This window comes from Marmota marmota, unplaced genomic scaffold (assembly GCF_001458135.2).
Source record: "Marmota marmota marmota unplaced genomic scaffold, marMar, whole genome shotgun sequence".
In the NCBI taxonomy this organism is placed as follows: Eukaryota; Metazoa; Chordata; class Mammalia; order Rodentia; family Sciuridae; genus Marmota; species Marmota marmota.
Window position 1 is genome coordinate 1600730 of NW_026000052.1, and position 15616 is coordinate 1616345.

Sequence of the window (15616 nt, forward strand, 5' to 3'; positions counted from 1 at the left end):
CACCTCTCCTGGCCCCCCAGCCCTTCCCGCGTGAGGTTCTGCATTCCTCCCTGCATCCCGCTGCTTTAGTGGAAGTGTCAGACCTGGTCAGGTCCACCCACTCCCGGCTCACAGAGGCCCCTGTGCTCCCCGGCCTCTGCTGCTGCAGGGACACCAGGGACCCCACACTCACGCTGATCACAGGTGCCGCCGGCAGCAGCAGCCAGGAGCTGTGTGGGGTGCCTGCATGTGCCGCACCTCCCGCCCGAAGCACCAAGTGTCGCCTCCCTGCTGCCGGGACCCGGGGGCTCACCCGGTCCTTAAATAGGACTAGGGTGAGGCTCAGCCTCCCAGAGCCCGCCCTCCCGAGCTCACTCGCTCGCACAGCGTGCACGACACACACACACACACACACACACACCACACACACACACACACACCACGCTCTGCTCCGTAAACACTGAGGTGGATTCCCTGAGCTCAGCAGAGCGCTCCCTGGCTCCTGTGGGCGGTCATGCTAGAGGGCTGTGGGGGTGGACAGTTTATTTGAAAGCCCTTTTCCCACCCGATACCAAGGCCCCTGGGCTTCCTTCCAAAGCTGGGCCACCTCTTCCTTCAGCAGGTCCCCAGGCAGCCCTCAGCCTGGCAGTGTGGCCTGGCTTCCACCCCAGCTGGGCTGGCGCCCTGGTGGCCGTGGCCCTGGCTCCTGTGGGCAGCCCCAGCCGGCCTCAGCTGCATTTGCTGTGGCCTTACTCTAGGCACAGGAGGTGCCTCCAGGTCCCCAGTGTCCCTACACAGTCTCCCCATGACAGAGGCGGAGCCCGGATGGAGTAGTGGCTCTCGGCACCTGAAGGAAGTGGGGGCCCTGGCAGTCTCCAGCCGCGAGGCACTGAGGACACCCAGCACCCTCGCGCCCTCGGCAGGCCAGAAGGGTGCTGATCAGGCTGGGGAAGGGCTATTTTTAGACTATTTTCTAGCTGGTTTGATGCAGATGTCCTGGGAGGGGCTCCAGGCTGGCCTCTGACGGGACTCCACCTCGGCCCCCATCAGTGCCCTCCTGCCTGGAGAGGCCTGCCAAGCCCTGGGGACAGGGGAACTACAGGCAGCGGGAGGCTAGGCCTCCAGCCTACACCTGCCTGACCGCCTCTCTGACCCCACTGCCCATCCACACGCCTGGCCATCAGCCCACCCAGCCCTCCCTCTATAAGTTGCAACAAGAGCTGACTGGGGCCAGTGCAGGCTGGAGTGGGGTCTCCTGGACCCTGACCAGGAGGAACCCTGGGTAGATGCCAGCTTCCCACTGTGCCCTCCTTCTGGGGGGAACATGCTCGTGTGACTCATGGGAGAGGGCCAGCCAGAGTGAGGCCAGAGCACCCCTGGACTGGATGCCCTGAGGCCAGGCGTGATGCTAGATACTGCCCTCCCCTGAGCACCCCTAGGGTTGCAGGGGTGGCATGGAGCCAGGAGGAGGGCCAGGATGCCCACCAGGACCTGTCTTCCCAGCGTGACCAGGCTGGCTGTGCCTCCTGGTCTGTGGGGCACCTACCGTGTGAGGTACCTGCACTCGGACGTCCGCACTGTCCAGTGGGGAGTGGCTGCCTCCCCGGGGCCTCCTCTCAGCGGTGTCTGGCCCTTCCTGGTACTTCCTGCTCCTCATGGGGAGAGGGAGTGAGTCCCTGCCTGGCCCCCGCCAGTCCCCTGCATGGTGGGTGTCTCCATTCTGCTCCTGGGGAGGGGAGGCAGGCCAGGTATGGGTGGGGCCATTCTGGGCCAATGTCCACCACCTCGGGACCCTGCAGGGAATGCCAGGAGGGTGCAGTAGACCCCACTTCCTGGGTGCACGCAGTAGGCACCAGGTATCCTGAAGGAGGAGGAAGCTGGCAGGGCTATGTGGCCCTGGGTGGGGCAGGGAGACTCATAAATGTCAGCCTTCCCATTAGCCAATGACAGTGGCCATGGCGTCCCTGTGTCCTGACCCCATGCCAGGCCCCAAGGGCCATCCACAAGCGAACCACGTTACACTAGAGAAACAGGAGGCTCAAAGGGGTTGAGGCCCTGCAAGAGCCTCAAGGCACCCACACCTGGGACCCCAGGTTGTGTCTGGGGTTCAGTGAACCCTGCCAGCTTTTCACCTTGGACAGAGTCTGAGTGGGCAGGGACAGAAGAGTCCAGGGGCTCACCAGGACTGGGATCCAGAGGCTTGGTGGGGGCACTTGGAAGGACCAGGCCTGCCCCTAGGCCCACAGCAGGCAAGGGGGAGGAGCAGGGCCTCCGGGGGCCGGTGGCAGATGGGCTAGTGAAGGCCTCAGACTGTGGGGGCACATTTATCTCCCAGTGGCTGGGCTGAGCCTGGTGGTGGCAGCTTGACAAACACGGCTCCCCAGGCTCATTAACCTGCTGCCCACACACTGGCCGGACCTCTGCTGATGTCCATCCCCAGGCCCCCCAACCCCCACCAAGCCTGGCTCACCCGTTCCAGGGGGAGTCTCAGCAGGTCCCAGGTCTCTGCACTCAACCTCTGGGTCCTCTTGGGCCTGGCCCCTGGAAGACAGTGGTGCCTGTTCAGCTCACGAAGCCAAATGGCCCAGGCCAGCGCCCTTGGGGACTGAGGATTGGGTAGCGCGGCACCCTGCTTTCCAACCACACAGTCCCCTCATGGGCACACTGACACACTCCAGCCAGGTGGGGGCGCCGGGGGTCTGGGTCTGCCCCGGCTCAGGGTGGGCTGGCATTGGTGCTCCCCAGACTTTCCCCAAGGATCTGGACGAGGCCCTCTGCCCACCGCCCGGAATGCCCTTCCACCATCAATGAGGCCCACAGGCTCCATTCAGCGGCTTCCTCTGAAGCCCCCTCACACTCTGGCCTGGGGGCAGGTGGCGCTTCTGGGTTCGTTCGAGTTTACTGTGGACAACCCAAGCCAGGGCTGGGGTGACCAAGGCATCAGATGAGCCCCAAGTCAGTCCCATGCAGGGCCTTTCCCTGGGTTCCTTGGCCCCTGGAGGAATGACTCTGAACCTGGGCACTTGGCAGCTGCTGGCGGGCAGGGCAAGAAGATGAGCCATGGGAACCCATGTCCTCCCAAGAGCAGCTACGTATCCCAAGACTGCCCAGCTGCAGACTCTGTGGTCACCATCCTGCCAAGGGGCCCTGGGCTGGCCTGCAGCTAGACTGCCCCCAGGCCTCTGTCTCAAACATGTCCCTGAGTGGGGACAAGGTGCAGTTCAGTCCTGGATCCAGTTACGGCCCTGTCCCAGCACAGGGACAAAAGTGAGTCTGGCCTTGGGCGGCTACTCACTGAACACCTGCAGGACAGAGCCAGCCAGGGAGAGCTAGCCTGGAGGCCCGTCCATGCAGGGAAGGTTGACCAGAAGAAAGGCGACAGCACAGCATGAAGTTGGAGTGCAGAGAGCCCCCAGGCCAAGCCAGGTGAGCCTTGCAGGGAGGACCAGTGGGGCTGGGCTGGCAGGGACCAAGGGTTGGCACTGGCCCCTTTGAGGAGGTGGCATGTGAGATAGAGGGGGGTGCAGCCAGCCATGGAAAGGCTGGGGACAAGAGAGGGAAGAACCTGGTAATGTGGGCACCTCAGCCTCTGTCCACCCCCACATGCCCTTGCACCTCTCCAAGGACACTGCCCTGCCAGGAAGGGGTGGGCCTTCTCTCCTGGCCTGGCAGACCCTCACCAGACCCTTCACCCCAGTCCTCCTGGGACCCAAGCACCCAGCACCCGCGGACACATGCTAGACACAGCTCATCTCATGGTGGCGTGCGCCCATGGCCAGGGCTCGCGAGGTAGGACCTGTGGATGGGTGGAGGTGCTGCTGGCATCAGTGGACACTCAGAGCCATCCTGGCACTGCCCACATGGGGCTCACCTCATAAAGCAGCCTGTGGATGTCTGCAGCAGGCAAGGGTGGGAGCTGGATGGCCAGACACCCTCCTGTCCAGGCCACCACTGAGCCAGAGAGCAAAACAGCCAGGGCCTGTGGGCACATCCAGTGGACAGCAGGAAGGTGCTGGGCAGAGAGCCACCTTCACCCCACCCCTTGGCCTGGGGGCTCTCAGCTTAACCCCCCAGGACACCAGAGGAAGGGGAGCCAGCTCATGGCAGTCACATGGTGCCCAGGAGCACCTGGGCCTGGGGGACAGGGCTGGAGCACAGCTACCCATCCCAGCCTCTCCAGCACAGCTAGGCCACCCGCCAACATCTCCCCCAAGGCTTAATCATGGACCTGGGCCAGACACCATCAAAGGGTGAGGCAACAGGCCATCATGCTGCACAGCGTACCTGGGTCTCTCCAGTCCCCAGACGCCCCTGCAGAGGAGAGCAGGGGTGCCGTGTGGGCTGTTGGCTGCCACCCTGCAGAGTCCATGCCTCTGCCCCTAACTGGGGAGGGATCTGCCTCCACTCAGAAAGGGGCAATGCCGAGGACTCGCAGAGTGTGAACGTCCAGAGGCTGCAGATGTGCCCAGGAGGATGCTGGTGGGCAGCAGATGTTACCCTAGTGGCCCAGGGTACCAGCTACCAGCACCCCCCAAGCCTGTCCATGGCACTGTCTGATGGTGGGTTCCTAAAAATGGTCAGGGTGGAGAGGACAAGCAGAGGGAGCCAAGGACTTTGGGGACCCAAGCTGGTCCCTCCACAGCAAATGTCCAGTTGTCCTATGAGCCAGTGGCCCAGAGCATCTGCAGCAGGTGGAGGAGGAAAGGCAGGGGAGGCACCTGAGCACCCCCAGGCTCTGAGGAAGCCCCTCCCCGGGCAGACACTGATCCAGAGGGCGCGGTCTGGCAGGAGCCTATTGAGGGATCTGGCCAGGAGGCCAGAAGCCAGCCCCTGAATATGCCAACATGGCCCTGGGCATCCAGGGCCACCCCTGAGCCAGAGAGCAAAGCAGCCAGGGCCTGTGGGCACATCCAGTGGACAGCAGGATGTGCCCCCTACCCCCAACACCAGGGCCCTAGAGCAGGGCTCCTGCCCTAGCCCTTGGCAGTGGTGGCCAGGGTCCTTCCTCTGCCCCTGGAAACAGCCTGGCAGCTGGCTTCTCTCACCCTGGACACTGAGGCACTGGAAGAATGTGGCAGTTCTGCTGAGGGGACAGGAAGGGGCGGGGTCAGGGTTCCTGCTGCCTGAAGAGCTGTTGGTGCCCACCCACCCCCAGATGAGGAAGGCTGGTCTGAGACAGAAATGGAGACAGTCCAAAGCCACGTGGAGCTGGGGGGCAGGCATGCCATGGGAGGGCCCAGGAGTCCTTAGAGAGTTGGGAGGCCCCTTACCACACCCAGTGACAACCTGGCTCCACCTCTCTCTGATGCTCCCTGGAGCTCGGGAACAAGATGCGGTTTCCCCACCTTGTCTGCAGGACCCTGCAGCTGCTCTGGGCCACCTGGCCCTCTACCAGGAGTGGTCTGGGCAGGCTCTGGCTAGCAGAGGTGGAGGTGCCTGGTGGGTGTCTTACAGCAGGCCGCGTGGGCAGGAGGCCCTCTGGGCCCAGCTGAATGGACCCTCTGTCTGGATTCTGAGAGGTCCTGAATCCAGCCACCTCCAACAGCTGCATGCCTTTGGCTGAGCTGCCTGACCAGGGGCCTCAGGCCCTGACACCCCCTGCTGCCTGTGCAACTTCCTGCCCCTCCCCTGCCAGAGTCTGACCTGCACCCTGTCATCATCATTTCTGTGCAGAGCAGCTATGTCCAAGGGCTGTGCCTGGGCACCTCCCACCCCAGCAGCCTACCCTGCCTGCTGACGGCAACTCGGATGGTCCAAATCCCAGTATTTCCTCTTATCAGCCAGAATCTGACCCCTTCTCAGCCCGCTGGGACCTGTGTCTGTCCCCTGCCTGCTACTGCACCCAGCTTGCCCCTCTAGTGCCTTCTCCATGAAGGTCTGGAGACAGACCCGGGCCTTAGTTGGGCTACCACCTGGCCCTCTGGCCACAGAAGTGGTCTATGGCTGTTGGCTCACAAGGCGTCCCCCAGAGATGCTGGGCAGGGGCAGCAGCGTGTAGGGAGGAGCAGAACTGCACGCAGACTCAAGGACAGCAAGTTTTTTTCTCCAGCTGCACAGAAGCCCCCGTTTGTATCAAGCCAGAAAACCCACTGGGTCCTGGATGCCTGCTCTCCACTAGCTGCCCAGCCCACCTACCACAGGGAGGCGACCTCCTGCCCAGCACAAGCCCACGCCCACCCCCCTACAGGGTGAGCTACGCCCATCCACACCCAGGCCCTGCAGGGCCCGGCCCACTCCCTGTGCTGGCTCCCTGCGGCCCCTCCCGCCTCCCTCCTCCCCTGTGAATTCCCCTCACCCTCTCTCCCCAGGAGGCCCTCCTCCACCCTACTGGGTTTGTCTCCCAGGTGCCCTTCTGGCCCCCCCCCCCCGTGTTCCAAACCACACTGACTGTCTCTGGATATGCACCTGCCCAGCCCCAGCCCCACTGGACAGTTTCTGGAAGCCAGGGCCAGCCCACCCCCAGCACTAAGTCCAGATGAATGAAGTAAATGAACCATGTCAGCCTCGCAAAAAAGCCTTTCAACCCCTCCCTCCACCCCAGCACAGGGTCCAGACCAGTGTGGCCTCCAACGCCCCCACGGCCAAGCTCACCTGTGTGGGGGTCTCCCTCGGGGCCACCCCGACCCTCAGGGTACAGGCCTGCCTTCAACAGCTGCATGCTGGGGCCGGACGGACCCAGGCCTAGGGCAGCCACTCTGGAGCACAGACCTCATTCCCACCGTGATCCCGGCATGGATGTCCCCAGATCCACTGCAGCCTGGCCACTGGCAGCCTGGCAGAAGGAGGCTTCTGGGGGCCCCCAGGCTGGGAAGGTCCAGCACACAGCAGAGCAGAGGAGCCAGTGTGGAGGACAGACGCCGCCTTGTCCTGGGGCATTCACCCATGACACGCCCCCATTCCTTGGCTCAGAGGAAAGCTGCAGGAGGACATGGAGCTGGCAGCCTGTGGGCACCTTCCCAGAAGCTGCCAACCCTGCCCCGACCTGCTGCAGGGGGCTCCTGGAGGGCAGTCGCTCTGGCCAGGGGACATGAGGTGGGGACTCTTGACAGAAACTCTCTCGACAGAGCTACCCACCCTCAGAAAATCCCAGCCACAGGCACCAGGGGCCACATGGTGGCACATATCCCCTCTGGGGATCCTGAGGCTGCTGCATGCAGATGGGTGCCCTCAAAGCATAGCCAAACAGGGCCTGAGGTGGGATTCCTGGAGCTGGGGCCAGGTGAGCCGGGGCCAGGTGAGCCGGGGCAGCTGGCCCCCGGCTCAGTCTCCCCATCCCCTGCAGGTGGTCTCAGGGAGCCAGGCAGCACCCACCTCACCAGCCCTTCCCTCCTGTGTACGAATCTATTTGCTTTGCAGAGAACAATCTGTCCTTGTGAGTGCACACTGCTGACCTGCACAGGATGGCCAGCAGTCTGTGAATAAAGCCATTAGAGTGGCCTTGGCCTGCTTGGGCCTCACCTGATTGGAACTCCACGCAGACAGGCTCCCTTGAGCCCAGCCTACTTGTCAGGTGACCTGACACCCCCCTCCCAGAATGCCCTCCCTGGCCATCCTGATGATGGGCACTGACCCCTTGGACTGCTCTGGGAAGGCGGGTAGGTGGGTGGGGAAGCCCTGGAGCTGGGGGCAGTGAGTGGCCCTCTCCTGTCTTTCCTGCCATTGGTCCCATGTGCTCCATGATTGTGATGGAAGGGGCTCAGGATGACTGCTGGCCTTTACTGTCCCAGGCCTCCAGCTGTCCACTACTGCTCTGCCTGCCTCCTGCCTGCCTCCTGCCTGCCCATGTCTGTCCCACCTCTTTCAACGTCACCTGATCCCTGCTCTGCCCTGCCCCTACCCCAGCACCTGGGACACCCAGTCTCACCCTCTGCACACGATGTTTGTCCCACCCACTGTAAGCTCCCAAGAGCAGGGCAGGAGTCTCTCTCCTGATCCAGCACAAGGACTGACAGAGCAGGTGCGGGGATGTCAACATGCCCTGGGGACGGGATGAACAGCCCGAGTTGCCTCTTGGAGACTCTCCACCTCCAGGGGTTCCCTGCCTCCTGGGGCTCCTTGACTCTGGGGCTCCTGACTACGGGGGCTCCCTGCCTCTGGGGCTCTTTCCTTATATGACCACTGTTAACAGCCCCTCGACCTGGGAGGTACCCCCTCCTCGTTGCTTGGCCCCAGGCAGCCGGCCCTGTGCTCCCTGGGAGACTTGCTCCCAGTGACCCTGTCACACCCTGCACAGATACAACCCCACTGTGGCCCAGAGGTGAGAGCCCCTCATGAACAGGACCGCAGCCCAGGAACTCACCCTGTGCCTCATAGCCAGCCAGGTCAGGCTTCTCTGCAGCTGCTGGGCTGGTCAGTCTGCCCAGGGCCAGCTGCAGCTGAGCGACATTCATGCGGGCTGTAAGCTCCCCGTTGCGGTCCCCGATCTGCAGCAAGCAGGGGCAGGTGAGACTGGGCAGGGGACAGTGAGGAGCCCACCATACACCATCCCTGACTTCCTAGGCTGAACCCTGACCCTTGGGTCTCTGAGGGAACTGGGCCTCACTGTGGCCCTGGGAGTGGAGTCGGGCGTCTGTCCTTGGATGTCCCCAGCAGTCCCTAGTCACACCCCATAAGTGCTCAGAGGCTCAAACAGCCTGGTTTTGTGCCACGTGGTAGCTTCCTTCTTGGGCACCCTCTGGTGGGTGGTCAGCTTGGCCAGCCCCAGGGACCCTTGCACAAGGTTCCACAGGACCCTCCTGGGCATCTGCATTGCTCGGAAACAAGCCAGAGAGTGGGGCATGGGGACTCCTGCGTGGAGCTCAGAGGGCTCTGGAGCCCCCTGCCTGTGCTCTGGGGATGTCCGGGCAGGCCATGCTGGCCCCATAGAGAGGCTCTCCAGATTTCTGCTCTCACAGGGATCTCCTGTCCCTCCCCATGTACACCTGGGCACCCAGACTCCACCCACTCAGCGACTCCCACTTGGGGCTATGGTGGTCGGGCAGGCACTGGCCTATCTTCAGCCAGGAAGGCCAAGGGGTCACTAGTGACATCCCTCCCTGACACAGGAGGACTGTCCTGGGCGTCCTCTCCAAGGAGGAGGAGACTCGACTTCCAGGAAGGTGTCCAGCTGAGGGGCCCAGAGGAAGCCTCCAGGGGGCTGGCCTGGTGCCCTGGGCTCCTCCAGTGGTCACCCTCACCTCAGTGGTGGGCACAGGCATCCCCCTGGCCCACCCTGGCTAGTCTCCTCAGAGGTTGGGGTAGGGAAATCAACAGAAGGACCCAGTCATGGGTCCCCTGTGGGGAACAGTGACACTACAGGGGGAAAACAGGTCCCCTGTCCCCTCACTGCCCCCTGCCACACAGTCAAGCAGCCACCAGGCCTCTGAGGGACCTGGTAGCCGAGGAGGCTGCTGCAGACCTAGAAAGACAGAAGGGGAAGTCCAGGAAGGACACCAGCACGCAGAGGTGCGCCTGGCCCTGCAGTCAGAGCAGGCCAGGCGACGCCTGAGGGCCCCGGATGCCCGCAGGAGCAGTGGCCCTGGGAGGGCAGGCCCACTCACCTCCTGGGAGATCTGCAGGTGCTTCTTGGCGAAGGTCAGGGCCTGTGCAGGGCTCCCCATGGACACGTATGTGTTGCCCAAACTCCAGCACGCACGGCCCTCGCCCACTCTGTGGAGGGAAAGAGTCCACACCTGCCCTCCCCAGGCCTGCCCCCATCCCAAGCCCCTGAGCCTGCTGACGGTCAGGGCCCCCTCACGTCAGCTGCCACAGCTAGAACCCCAGTCCCATGGGGTGTGTCCCAAAGGTCCCTAGAGGCACTGACAGGGTAGTCGGACAGCACATCCTGGTCTGCAGTGACCCACAAATCCAGCCACCATCAGGGAGAAGCCCCAACCCACTGCGCCAGTTCCCCTTCCCCTTAAAAGCATGGACTCAGAGGCCCCAGTGTGGGAAGCAGCCTGCCCGAGAGCCTGCACTGCCTTCGGGGCGTTTCTGGCCCCTCAGCGTAGGAGGCAGGCGGGACCAGCGGGGTCAGGGAGCCTCCTGGGAGTGGCTTGCCCCATAATGGCAGGTGAGCCTTTCTCCCCGAGGGTCCCTCCACCCTGGGGTCATTTTCAAAACAAGGTGGAGGTAGCTGAGTGCAGGGCTTGAGGCATCCAGCAGCCCTTCACTGCCCCATAGGCACCACCTCTGGTTCCAGGCCACTGCTGTCCTCCATGGGTTTCCCTGGAGGAAAGCCTGGGGCCACTAGAAGGCAGCCAGTCCAGCAGCCCTGTGCCTCCGAGCCCTCTGTCCACCCGACCTGTGCCCAGGGCTGCATCTCAGGTGTCGTGTTCACACAGGCATTGTGGGGGGCAATGGGCCGGGCCATGGGGGAAGCCCACCAGTGTGTGCCAAGGGTCCCTGTGGGCGGCACTGCCCATGGCGGGAGTGGCTGAGGCCCAGGTGGGGCAGCCCCGCTTGGGGCCACACCACAGTCAGTGGTGCCCCAGGGGCTCAGGCTGAGCCATCTCTCCTCACCACCGCCCTCCCGCTCTCCCACCCCTCCCACCACATCTGTGCGCACCTGTCAGCCAGCTCCTGGGCGATGAGCAGGTGCCTCAGGTGGTACTCGGCTGCCCGCTCATAGTCCTGCAGCAGCGTGTACGTGTTGCCCAGGCTGTAGCATGCCTGCGCCTCCACTGCCTGGTCCCTGAGCTGCCGGGACAGCTGCAGGGTCTTCCTGCGTGGGGTGGGGGTCAGCCTCCAGGAAGCAGGTCCCGTAGCATGTCACTTGGGGTTGACTATGGGCCTGGTCCTGATAACCAGCTCTACCTGGTGGCAACTACTCAGGCCAGAGGCAGAGGTGATGGCCCAGAGCTCTGGCACAAGCTGGGGAAACCGTGACCTTTATCTGCCTTTCCTGGAGCCCCGACCTGGCTCCTGGGGAAGCTGGGTGGTCTCACTCCCCACCTGGAGTCACCTCCTGGGCTGGTGTCCAGTTCTCCCAGGGACCTCCCTCTCCCTGGGGCTGGGGGGATTCCTACTTGTAGTACTCAGCGGCCACATCAAAACGTCCCAGGAAGATGTGGGCATTGCCTAGGTTGCTGTAGGCCCTCCTCTCAGCCGCCTTGTCCCCAAACTCCTTCGCGATGGCCAGGCGCTGTGGAGACAGACACAAGACCCAGGCTCGCAGAACAGCCTGGGATCTGAAGTAAGGCAGGTGTTGCCTCTCCTGCCCAGGGTCGCTGTCCATGTCTGTGTGTCCAGAGGAGCATCCAGGAACCCCAAGATGGAGCACAGGTGCCGGGGTGTGTGGGCACCCTGCCGTCCTGCTCTGCCCAGCTTGGAGACTGCCAGGAGGGCCCCTGGGGCCAAGTGGAGCCGGGCTCTGCTGCTGCAGCGGCCTCGCCCCATGTCCCCAGGCCCAGCTTACCTCCTTGTGGAAGGTTGTGGCCTCTGTGAAGTTCCCCAGCAGGTAGTGGGTGTTGCCCAGGTTGCCGTAAGCCCGGCCCTGGGCCGCCCGGTCACCCAGCTCCTTCACCAGTGACAGGTTCCTCCTAGGAGTGGAGTCTGTCTGAGTCTGTCCCTCCCAGCTGCAGGGAAATGGCCACACCCACCTCCCAGGTGAGAAGGTGCTGGGTGGCCCTCAGGGGTGTGCCATGGACACGGGCCATGGGCTCCTTGAGCTTTAGTGCAGGCCGAGCTCCAGGGCTGGGGGCTGGGTCAGTCCCGCCAGTCCCTGAGGTGAAAGTGGAGGTCTGCTGGTGGGAACAGAGCTGGGGCTGGGTCTGTCCCGCGTCCCTGAGGTGCAAGTGGAGGTCTGCTGGTGGGATCAGAGCAAGGGCTGTGAGCTGGGTGGGGTGTTCTGTGCCTGGGGCTGCTGCCCAGTCCAGTGTGCAGCACAAAGCTCAGGAAGCAGCAGGAAGCTGGACGTGCCCGCTGCCTGCCCCACTCACTCGTAGAAGGCGGAGGCCCTGCGCAGCGTCTCACGCACGTCCGGAGGCAGGTGCCCGGGGTCCTGAGCGGTGCTGCAGCACAGCTGCTTGCCCTTGGCGTGGTACACGTTGCCCATGTTGTACAGTGCTCTCGCCTCCCCGACCTGTGGAGGACCCAGTGGGCAGTGCCCCGCTGTCCACCCAGCAGTTCCTGGCTGGGATGTCACCCCAAGTGTGTGCCAAGCCCGCCAACAGCCGTTCTGGAGCCTTGAGGCGAGGACTCAGGGGACACCTACTCCAGCCATCCCTTCCCCTGCTGCCAACCGGGGTGGTGAAGGTGGCCAGGTCCTCTGCTGCCCTGCTCTAATGCCCCAGGGTAAGAGCTCCTGCTAGGGCTCTCAGCACAGTGTGGCTGCCAGCCACCCTGCCCCTAGCCTCAGTTTCCCCATCCGAACAAGAGGAACAGAAACACTTTTGTCATAGAGTCGTGGGGGGAGATGGGCCAGGGATGGTCAGCCTCCTGCACCAGAGGCTGGGGTGACATCCAGGACGCCTGCCTCTCCTTTCAGAGCACTCCACTGGCGGGGCCCTACAAGGAGTGGCAGGGACACAGGCAGCGCTGGGGAGACGAGCAGAGAGCAGAACCCAGGCTGGGCCAGCTGCTGGGGAGGCCGAGCCTCACGGCAGGAGCTGGGGCAGCCCTGTTTCTGAGGGATCTGGACTCTCCCAAGTCCTTAGGGGTGTCTCTGCCTTCCCTCTTACGGGGGGACAGCTGAGTGGGGATGAGTGGTTCATTGCCTGACCATGCCTGGGTCTGGACCTAGGCCAGGGGGCAGGGGTGGGAGGAGCGGGTGGCCCAGGAAGCTACCCCTTCCCTCATCCCCTGCTCCTGGACCAAGCCCCTCCTCTGTCCCCTGCTCTTAAGCCAACCATCTACCTTGTCCCCCTGCTCCTGGGCAATGTCCAGGTGCCGCTGGCAGCAGACAACAGCCTCATCGAATCGGCCTAGGACCTTGAGGGTGTTGCCCAGGTTCCCACTGGCCTTGGCTTCCCCCATGCGGTCACCAATGGTCCTGGAAAGCAAAGGAGTGAGGATTGGTCAGGTCCCTGAGCCCAGCAGGGAGCCTGAGCAGGTGGCCAGGCCAGGCCAAGGGCACCAGCCTAGGGCTGACCAGGAGCCTGCGTCTCCTGGGTGAGGCTGGGCAGGGTCACTTCCTGTGCTGCCTGCCCTGCTGGCCCCCAGCAGCCTGCAGAGCTGCCATGGTCCACAGGGAGCCCAGGGCCTGCCGTGGCCCCTGCAGGCCTCAGGCGGGGCTGGCAACAGGCACTGGCCTGGCCACGATGTCTGCAGCGAGCCTCTGCTGCACTAGACATCAGGACGTGGGTGCCCAGGCCGCTGGGGGTCCTGTGGGCAGGGCTGGTGGAGGAGGAGCTGCCCAGGCGCGAGGCAAGGTGGGTGCCAGGGACAGGCCACAAATGGGACACAGCACGTGTCGTACCCTCCGCACACACTGACACACGTCGCAGCTTGAGCACAGGCCCTGGGGGGACTGTAAGACCCCAGCCCCTTCCAGGGGTCCTGTCAAGGGCCCTCCCTAGGATAGGGCAGTGTGTGCCCGCCCTCCTGCCACCCCAGGGCAGGTGCGGCTGCCCCTTGGGCCTGTGTCCTGCAGGCACTCACCGGGCCAGCAGCAGGTCATGTCTGTGGAACTGCAGCGCCCGGGCGTGCTCCTTCAGGTAGAAGTAGGCATTGCCCAGCTGGCTGTAGATGGCGCTCAGCGTCTGCAGGTCCTCCGTGCCCACCTGCACAGCGGCCTCGAAGAAGGCCACGCCCGCCTTGAAGTCGCCTGCCTTGCACAGCCGCTCTCCCTCCAGGGCCAGCTCCAGGCACGAGGCCTCCATCCTGGGCAGAGGGAGGGGTATCATGTGCAGCCATCCCTTGAGGACCCAAGCTCCTCCCTGGCCATGCCATGGAAGACGTGCCTCCGCGGGCTGTGGCAGGGCCACCCCGTGCTTGCACACACCTGGCAGCAGCACTGTCCCAGACCTGCATTCCCCTGCAGCTTCCCTCACTGTCTGCCCTTGGCCACCAGGGCCAGGAGCACCACCCGGGGAAGGCATGGGGGCCTCAGTAGTCAGTGTTTGACTTGGCCGAGCTGCAGGGAGCTGGAGCAGACCCCACCTGCCACCTTCCACAGGTCTCAGCAGCACAGCTAAGGGTGCCAGGTGCCCCATGTTCCCAAGAGGCCCTGTGCGAGACCCCCCAATGCCCAGCAAGGGCAACTGAGGCCACAGGAGTAGAATCTGACCCAGCCCCTCCCCATCCTGCACACAGGGCAGGACATGCACCTTCCCAGTAGGAGCACATGCCGGGTCACTGCCAGCCCTCCAGCCTCCAGGGGAGAGCTCTGCTGAGGGTCACCCATCCTGAGACACCCAGAAGCACCACAGCTGCAGCTAGGGCAGGCCTGAGAAACAGCTGAGGAAGGGAGTGGACGCCGATGTGCCCCAGGGTGGACCTGGCCCCTCCAAACCATCCTAGCTTCCGACCATGAATCCTGCCCATGTCCAAGGGCCCAGGTCCCCTTAGTGAAGGCCCACAACCAGCTGGAGGCTGGCAGAAGCCCTAAACTCACAGAGGAACACACAGCTCTCAGGCCTCTGGGGTGCTGTCTCAGGACACAGTTGTCAGGGGAGGAAGACAGGCTGGGGTCACTATCTGCCCCTCCCTGCTGCGGGGCCCTGGAGCTTCGGTCCTGCTTCGATTGGTCACGAGGGCCCAAAGCCTCTGCCCTGCCGGGGCTGGAAGGGTGTTAGCATGGGTGGAGGGCACAACAAGTGGACACTGGCTGGGGGTGAGAGGAGGGTGGCCCCAGTGCCTAGGCAGGAGGACAAGGGGCAGAAGAGGCAGAGGAGGAGGGAGCTACTGGGGAAAGGTGCCACAAGCCCCAGCCCGGGCACCTGGACAAGGGGGGCTTGGCTCTGGGGCAGGCTGGCTGTGGTCCTTATTTTCTCTCTGTTGCTTTTTGAAGTGAACCGTTTGTGGAAAACCTGCAGAGTGATTTGCCAGACCACCAAGTGCCCTGTTCCACGCCAGGCGCTGCCCTGCCAGCCCTGGCCAGCGTGGCTCTGGTCAGGAATGATGGGGGTGTGTCGGGCAGCGTTTCTTGTCTGAACCAAATGTCCCTTTGATGCCAACACAATGTCCCACTCACTTTATTCCTGTGTTATCAAGAAAATGGGGCGTTTTGAACTTTCTCAAGGTAATGGCACCACGTGAACAGATGGGGGTGGATCCCCAAGAGGCTGGCCCAAGCACCCTGCACCCCATGGACTCAGGCTTAGTGCTGGGCCACACTGGCTTGCTCCAAGCCAGGCCTGCTGGGCCCAGGCACTCTTGGCCACCATTCAGCTGGCCAAGAGCTCATGAGGAACTACACTGTGCCTGGCCCGGAGCCTGACTCTGGGTGCCACCCCCTGGGGTCAGGGGGGCTGTGGGGCCTGCCTCTCCTGGCTGCAGCAGTCAAGGACAGCAGGCTTCCTGCTCCTGTCACCTCCCTGCTTCCCAGGGGCCAGCACAGCCCACCTGGCCTCTCAAGGACCAGGGGTCAGGGGCACGGCCTCGACCAGAAGGCCAGACCCCTCAGGCCGCCAGCATGTAGGGTTTCCATCCCTCCCTGCTCAGATCCTCAGCAGTCACCTTGCCGAGCCCTCTGGAAAAGGCCATCCAGATGCCACAC

General features: G+C 63.7%; 1 protein-coding gene across 7 annotated transcripts in view; it reads right to left on the reverse strand.

The window, feature by feature from the left end:
• Gpsm1 (G protein signaling modulator 1) overlaps positions 1–14645 on the reverse strand; it is a 20464-nt gene extending 5819 nt beyond the window's left edge. The window contains exons 1-11 of one of the 7 annotated variants that reach the window (XM_048813333.1): positions 14513–14645; positions 13558–13779; positions 12814–12949; positions 11898–12040; positions 11375–11498; positions 10986–11101; positions 10526–10681; positions 9519–9627; positions 8279–8402; positions 2450–2520; positions 1526–1705 (exon numbers count right to left, since the gene is read on the reverse strand). In XM_048813333.1, coding sequence (XP_048669290.1) covers positions 1526–1705; positions 2450–2520; positions 8279–8402; positions 9519–9627; positions 10526–10681; positions 10986–11101; positions 11375–11498; positions 11898–12040; positions 12814–12949; positions 13558–13778 — 1380 coding nt within the window. In that variant the 5' untranslated portion in view covers position 13779; positions 14513–14645. Of the gene's footprint in view, positions 1–1525; positions 1706–2449; positions 2521–8278; positions 8403–9518; positions 9628–10525; positions 10682–10985; positions 11102–11374; positions 11499–11893; positions 12041–12813; positions 12950–13557; positions 13821–14512 lie in introns of those variants that run through there. The other 6 variants (XM_048813331.1, XM_048813330.1, XM_015505835.2 and 3 more) reach the window with 6 other exon arrangements.
• Between the last annotated feature and the right edge of the window lie 971 nt (positions 14646–15616).